This window comes from Austrofundulus limnaeus, unplaced genomic scaffold (assembly GCF_001266775.1).
Source record: "Austrofundulus limnaeus strain Quisiro unplaced genomic scaffold, Austrofundulus_limnaeus-1.0 Scaffold2318, whole genome shotgun sequence".
Classification (NCBI taxonomy): Eukaryota; Metazoa; Chordata; class Actinopteri; order Cyprinodontiformes; family Rivulidae; genus Austrofundulus; species Austrofundulus limnaeus.
In genome coordinates this window covers 10,520-18,484 of record NW_013954720.1, presented here as the reverse complement: position 1 = coordinate 18,484, position 7,965 = coordinate 10,520, and the positions used below count along the sequence as shown (strand labels likewise).

Here is a 7,965-nt window from a genome sequence, read left to right as displayed (position 1 = left end):
GATTTATACTTTCTTTTTAGCTACAAGTTATTGTCATTTTATAAATCAAACGTTACCTAATGAAAAGAGTAACAATTAATCTTTTACATTATACTTAAGATAAAGAAAAAAACACAAGAAGAAAATTGTTGAAATGTTTCTTTGTTTTACACAAATGCTTGTTTAATCAACTATTTTACTGTAAAAGTGATTGTGTTTTTCTTTTTCTTTTTCAGTTTAACTAAGTTGATCGTTGTGATTGTGACTTCACTGTGTTTTATTATGAAATATGCCTAGATAAAATATTTGTGTTTGAATCACAGACAGATATTTTTAGATTTATTTCAGTTTAAATTATTTTCTTATATTCAATAGAACTTCAGTTCATTTTTCACTCAGTGTAAGTCTGTCAAAGTTAAAACTTGTATTTCTGAAACAGGTGCAAAATTGTTTTTCTGCCATGGCAGAGACCTTTAGTCTAAACAATTTCTATTCCTCCTGTACTAACCAAAGTCAAGGTCGTTCCTAGCTTCTCCTCTTTAGAAAACCAACACACAAACTTGCCTTGACAGAACGAAAGAAGGAAAGGATGAGAAAACGTAATTTTTCGTCCCTCTGAGCTTTTTCCTTTTACAGGAACATTCAGCCCGACAATCAGATTTGTCTCATGAGCCAAAGAGCAATTATTTTTGTCTAGAATCAAGTCACCTTCAGCCTTGATTCAACAACAGTTTTAAGCTAGATTATTTTTGAAACTTCTGATGAGAAGCTTTTATTTTGAGGGAACCTGAATGGATTATCTTAACTCATAAAGTCCTGATTAATCACATTAGTTTGTACATATGTAGTTTATTTTATTCTGTAAATAAATAACATTTATTTTAGAAAACTTGAACTACTGAATTGGCAAATTTTTGTGTGTGTGTGTTTTCTCACTTTCATTACAGAGAGGTATTTATCTTCCTAGAAAAAGAATCCGTGATTCCTCATTACTTTAAGTTATGAGAAGATGTAGCCTGGCCCTTGCCTTCCTACGCAGCTCCGCTCAATTCTAGTTTCCCTTCACTGCTCCGTCTGGGACTGAGAAGGGGTTATCTGCGGAATAATAGTGGGCGTGTCTAAAGCATAAACACTGTGGACTACGAGGCCTACATGACGGTATCCTTAGACCCTGCTTGATCTCTTTACAGCTTGACCCTGACCCCAACTCTAAGGTTAACCAGGAGAAATGTGACCCAAGGAGGGTTCTCCAGAAAAAATGGTGCAATACAGCAACGCCCCTTTTGTTCTTGTCCAATCAGGTGGTGCCGTACGGTATCGCCCCTTTTTTGCTTGTCCAGTCAGGTGTGTCCCTTTAACAAAGTCCGTCAAATCAGGCGTGTCGCTTTAGAATTGCCTTTCCTTGTGACACGCCCACTCGTCCGCACTCGTCCGCAGAGACCCCTACTTGCTGGGACTTCTCCCATTGAGATGGATTTCGCTGGCAGATTTATAGCCGGGCCAATCAGAGAAGATAACGTCAATTTTCTGCGCAGTGTCTCAGTGGCTGTGTCCAAAACGGCAGGACGGGTCCTCCGGAGGACCCAGACTCCCCGGTCTCGGCGGGCCGGGTCCTTGGTGGACCGGGAAGACCGGAAAAAAAGAGGCTGTGAATTTGGACGGTCTAGCCTTCCCTCCTTTCCCCGGCGTACGTCATGTCACCTAGCAACTGTGACGACGCTAAACAAGCAAACTTAAATCTAAACTAGAAAAATATCAATACATTAGCATTATTAATATCACAAAACTATAAAATTAACTTAAAGGTATCATTTGAAGAACTAATTGACCCGCTGTAGGTTCGTGTTTATTTCGCGTTTTTTATGACGAAAAAATTATATGTAAAAACATTTCCATACAAATGATAAAAGTATTAGAATTACAACCGCTAATTTTTTTTTATATCACCATATTTTTATTTAAAATGTATTCTTTTCTCTCGCTTCGTCCGCCATTACTAGCTTAAAAAAATCTCCGGTCGGGCCGCAATGCATCATGGGATATGCTGGGCCGGGAAGGATCCATCAGACCTGTCCTTCGATTCGGGCCAAAGGAAGGACGTATTTGTCGGCCGCATCGGAGGAGTCTTCGGTTTTGGACGTCCTTCGTCGCGGCGCTGTGACGTATGCAGCCGACAAATTCGACCTTCGGAGGACCCGGCCTGCCGTTTTGGACACAGCCAGTGTCTGCTTGTAGTTTATTTTACCTGGGCCAATCAGCAAACAGAAGGCGGAGTTTTGAATGACGTCGATATTCTGCGCAGTGTCTGCTAGTTATTTTAGCATACGGCAGTGGAGGAAGTGAATGAAGCCAGTCCGTGCTAATAAGGCTTCCAAATTAAAATAAATTTGTCTGACAAAGCAGCAGCTCTCATTTACAGCTGTCTCGTTTGGCTCTGTATATTTCTCCTCTCAGTAGGGTTGTGTACAGTGCACGCGATTTCCGGTTAGCTTCTTAGCTTAGCCTTCATCACAGCGACATACGTCACAGCCAACTGATCCAATCATTTTAAACTTCAGCAGAGGCCATGACTCTTTCAAGAAACGCTTCTCTATTCAGCAAGTCCAGACCCTTGTACAAAGCAAAGTGAAGGACAGGGTCTGGTTTAAACCAGGCTAGAGAAGATGTAGACCTGCAGTAGATAAAGACAGACATTTTGATTAAAACACTTGCAAATATACAGTTTGTCAAAACATAACAAATAAATATGTTATCAATGTATCATTTCAATAAACTGTCTGAAATATCCTAAAAATAACTTTTGAAGCACTTTTTTGAGCATTAGCAATAACAAAACCCGATTTTGAAGAAAAACGCCTTAAAATTTTGAGATTTTCCCTGTGAGCTAGCAATGTTTTTGTTTCTTTCCAGCTGGTAAATCTCAATATTCAAATACTATTTGAGGTTTCTTTTTTAAAATGACATACAAAATCCTCAATAAAATTACATTAAATTAGGATTTAGACCAAATATTTATGTATTATTGTAGCCAACAAGACAAATTAAATATTTTCTCCTGATCTAATGATATCAGGATGATTTAAGTATCAAAATATAGCTTTTAAAGTCAGGAATCTGAAAATATGATTAGGTCATTTTGACCAAACTTGACTTAATCTTCATTTTGATGTGATGGGTCACATATTGCTGACTGTGACCAAACAAAACAGGAAGTCAGTGGTTTGCGCTGAATGTAAGACAGAATCAAAATCAAAAGGTTTAGTCTGTTCAAAGCACAAAAACCTATATTTAGGTCTAAACTTCAGTTCTTTTCTATGACGTCAATTACTGAAAATAAATAATCAGAAGTATTATTTTGTAACATGTAATTTGATTTATTTATATAGCACCACTTCACAGCAAAGATTATCTCAAATACAAACCACAAACAAACAGTCATGTTCAAACTTTTCACAATAAAATAAATTCTGCCCAAGGGTGCCTGAACTTTATTTTTTTGATTATCAGCCGACTAGTTCTAGCTTTTAGATTTTAGCAGCGTAGACTGCCCTTCCTCTCGCCCTCGCCTGCTCTGGTGTATCAGTGATTAATGCTTTGTGTTCCCTCAGAAAGACCTCCCGGACACTCAGGCAAAGTTCCACATCCTGTTCCTCTTCTTCTCTGCCTCCATGTTCTCTGTCAGCCTGGCTTCACTCTTCGTCTATCACTGCTGGCTCGTCTGCAAGAACAGATCCACCCTGGGTATGTGTTGTTTCCCCTGCCTGTTGGTGTAAATGTGTTTTATGTTTTTGTTCCTTTTTTTGAAGGAGCATTTGAGCACCTGCTCAGTCTGGTAGCATCTAGCTTGTGACGGGTGTTTCCTGGCATTTTTCATCTCCGTCCATCACCGTCCTCATCGATGCAGAGGTCTGATGGGCTGCTCGGGGCCGTTCTCAGCCCGAGGTTTCTCATTATGAGTGCACAGTGGTGCACTTTGTCTCTGTGCGTTGAGCAGAGTGGATTATCCCGAGGAGTATGTTACAGTGTAATGCAAAGATACAAGGCTCAGAGCAGTAAGCAGCTTAGAAACAGACACTGATATGCAGTTCAGAGAGAGAAGTCACACCTGGTGGAACAGTGGGAGATCTGCACAACAAAGACACGTTCATTCAGAGGTATTTCATTGATGCCGTGCTGGTGATCTAAATGAGCTGGTGTCGTCAGCCTGAGCAGGCCGAGTTTGAGGAGGTAGTGTGTTTATTAATCTTTATGCGTCTTCTTCTTCTTCATTTTCCATTTCAGAGGCTGTGCGTGCTCCGGTGTTTCGTCACGGCACAGACAAGAACGGGTTTAGTCTTGGCCTTAGTAAGAACTTCCGTCAAGTCTTTGGTGATGAAGTGAAATACTGGCCCATTCCCATTTTCTCCAGGTGAGATTCTTCTGCCAGGCGTTCCCAGTAAACTCTCACTATATGTTTTGGTCTAACGGGTCTATCCAGCATCTTTCCCCACCATAAATTAACAGTTCAGCTACTCTTCACCTGAGAGAAGATTCACATATGTCCACAGATCAGATGACGCAACTTCAAAGTCGACTGCATTGATCTGCAACCAAGAGCTTAAGCGACAAGTGTAATTATGGACACACCTGTGTTCAAACAGTGTTTGTTATAGGAAAACTGGAACTAACGCAAAAGTCCAGTAACAAAACACCACCTAGGCTCAGATCAGTGAGGCTGCCCCTATACATTAAACTGCCTCTGAATTTTCATTATAAAATTCAGCAGTTCTGTGGTTTCACAATATATTCTAATTCAATCTGCCAAATGAGTCCTAAATAAATGGTGTCAGTGTTCAGTTTGGGTAATTATTGTCCTGCCACTTCCTTTGAAACAAAGTGGTACAAAAGACAGAAAGTCCCCAAGGAGCACAGAAGCAGCAGCAGTGCATTAACAGCAGCATCATCAGTGAATCAATACAGGAGCTCCAGCTCTGCAACAACACTAACGCCTGCTGACTGAACACTGTGATTACACAGCTTCTTTTCAACTTAGACCCAAAGCTTTTTGAACAGAAACCATAGATTTTATGCTTAAATGTATAATTTAACCACATTCATTGACAAAAAAAACACATGTAAAGCACCCAGATAAGAGGGGTGGAAATGAACTTGAATGGCACAAAAGGTTGCAATTTTAGCTCATTTGGATAACAGAGATGGCTGCACAGACACACTGCTGGTCCCAGGTCAGCAGGGTGGACCTCCCTTGTTCTGGGTACAAGCCTATGCATGGGACAAATGCATGTAGTCTGGCTAATGTATCCAACAAAGCAGGTTTTGTTTTGGTTGACAGTCTAATGCCCCAGCAACTCCCTGATAACGCTGTCTACCAACACTTTTACCCTCTGGTGGCTGTTCTAGATGTGCCAGCTCCTTGCAAATCATACCAACTACATGTCCATCAGTGATCTGCTTGTGGACCAGACTATGTTCAAATCAGACCATTCCTTGTGTGTGAACAGTTTTTGTCAGTGTGTGTAAATGTGTGTGTCTATAGACATGAACTGGAGTATCTTAACAAACTCAGGGGCCTTGCAGCCGCTGCCTAATAGTTCTGGAGGAAAAACAGGAGCTATTTGGTGATTAATATGGTGATAAAAAAGTTATTTTCAATTGATGACTCATTTTTACCACTTTGTTGATACCTTTATTTTCATCTATCTAAAGCTAGAAAAGTTTGTGTAGAAGCATACAGAAAACATAAATTAAATGCCACAGATCGTTCTGAGATGTTTTTTTCTCCTGCTGGCTTTACAGTTTAGGCGATGGCTGCTCGTTCCCAACATGCCTGGTGAATCTGGATCCTGAACAGCCCTCATCACCCACCGGGTCCAACTCTGGCAGCAAGAGGTGTGCACACACTTTAAAAAATATACAAACATTTTTTTTATTATCTTACTAGAAATGGAAAGAAACGGGTAAATGAGTGGTTGTGTTTGTGTGTGCTGTAGTGCAGCAGAGTGCCGCCAGTTTCCCTCCAAACCACTCAGAGAAAGTCAGAGCCGGCTGCTCTCCAGCACCCCCTCCTGGTCAGAGAGTGAATGTGCAGCCGACAAGGACAAGAAGGGCAAGATCATTGAAATCCCTGCACGGTTTTCTATTCAAACCTTTCATGGCACCTTTCTGTTACTGACTTTAAATATTTTGGATGTTTGTTCAGGTGCCACTAACCCAGTGCTGACCATTGAGAATGAGGCATAACCTATGGTTACAGTTTCAAACCAGAAATGTAAGTTAAGCCGACACAAAACAAGCCGTCATAACAGAATTCAGAAAGAATCGTTAGATATACATTTTTCATCCTCCAGGTCTGTGCGGTCCGTCTGCGTGTTCGTGCCTGTCAGAACTGGATGTGATGCCGACATCCACGTCATTTCCCATCATGCATCCTGCTCCTGAGAGGGCTACATGACTCTCATCACAGACGAAACCCACAGAACCTGTAATGATTCCTCTCAAGAGTTATTACCGCTATTATCACGCTGTCGTCTGAAAATTCGGTGAAACAGGGCCAGCGCTTTGGTTTCTAAATCCTGGGCTCCATTAAAAAAATAATAATTAAAAAAACATTTTTTATTATAGCTTCAGGTCATGCAGACTGATTTGCCAGTTCTGTTAGTTTGTTTTCATTTTACAGCTGGACACTAAATGCAGGGTGCCAAATGTTTGATGAGTTGTAGAGATATTAAGGAGGTATTCTGGCTGTTTTGAAGTAGGAAATTCTGAAATAGTCAGAATTAACTAATATTTTACCTGTTGCAGATAGCTCGCTAAACAACCTCAGTTCAGAGACACTGAGTTTGTGTTTGACAGGACCGACCAGATAATGACTAGTCTGAATCAGGCCAAGACCACAGTGGGCTGCTGATGCTGCAGCCTCCCAGAATTTCACAGAAGTTTGTGTGATCTCGTAAAACTTAACACCCCTGTCAGTTTTGCAGTAGATATTTATATGAAGTTCTGTGGCAGTAGCAGCATTTCCAGCAGGAATTTCACAAAATTTGTTTTATGTTAAAGTCATCGTTTGAGTTCTTTCATCTCCAACTGGTCTGCCAGTTCTCCTCTGACCTCTAATTTTGACATTTTCATCCACATAGCTGTCACTCACATTTCTCATTTTCTCTTTTTTGAACCGTCCTCTGTAAACCCCCGAGATGGTCATGTGTTAAAATCCCAGTAGATCAATAGCTTCTTAAATACTTAGACCAACACTCCTGTTATGTGCAACATCTCTAAACTCTTCTTTCTGCTCTCAACCTGATGCTCAGTTTGAACTTGAGCAAGTTGTCTACACCAGAGTTTCTTAAACTGGGGTCCGCAAGAGGTAACTTAGGGGTCCTCAAAAAATTTCACTAAATTGTTAGTTTGGTTTTTATTTTTTAAAATGCATGGAGAACAATGAACTAATAAAACAAACACAATAAACTTAATTAAAATATATTCCCATGGCATTTAGGGGTTGAAATGACAACAAATTGTCTTTTAAAACAGCGTGAGGTTTATGAGGGGGTCCCTGGAATTTTTTCGCCCTTGTAGGGGTCCCCAGACCCAAATGGCTTGAGAACCCCTGGTCTACACACTGCATCTAGGTGACTAAATTTGAGTTGCTTTCGTGTGATTGACTAATTGGCTATTTGTGTTYACAAGCAGTTGAACAGGTGTATCAAATAGCCAGTGAGTGTTCATGCCCCAGACTGAACCAGAAGTGCTACAACTTGCTACTGCTGACACTGTTTGTGCTTGTAAATAAAAAAATTAACAGTAATGTAAACTAACAGTAATGTGAAACTTTTTAATATGGTCAATCTGTTGATTAAACTTTATTTCTCCAAACTGAGATCGGTCAAAAGTGATCTACAACAGGTAAGATATTATTGGTTCATGCTTTTTCAAAGAACCACATTTCACAATGTCCAGCCACTGATATTTCTTTAGTTTATATATATA

General features: G+C 40.3%; 1 protein-coding gene across 2 annotated transcripts in view; it reads left to right on the top strand.

Moving 5' to 3' along the window:
* Positions 1-7,427, top strand: part of zdhhc2 (zDHHC palmitoyltransferase 2) — a gene marked incomplete at its 5' end in the record, with an annotated part of 10,531 nt that extends 3,104 nt beyond the window's left edge. For both annotated transcript variants that reach the window (XM_013999513.1, XM_013999512.1), the window contains 6 exon segments: positions 3,588-3,720; positions 4,261-4,387; positions 5,776-5,868; positions 5,970-6,085; positions 6,179-6,247; positions 6,327-7,427. In XM_013999513.1, the coding sequence (XP_013854967.1) occupies positions 3,588-3,720; positions 4,261-4,387; positions 5,776-5,868; positions 5,970-6,085; positions 6,179-6,219 (510 nt within the window).
* Between the last annotated feature and the right edge of the window lie 538 nt (positions 7,428-7,965).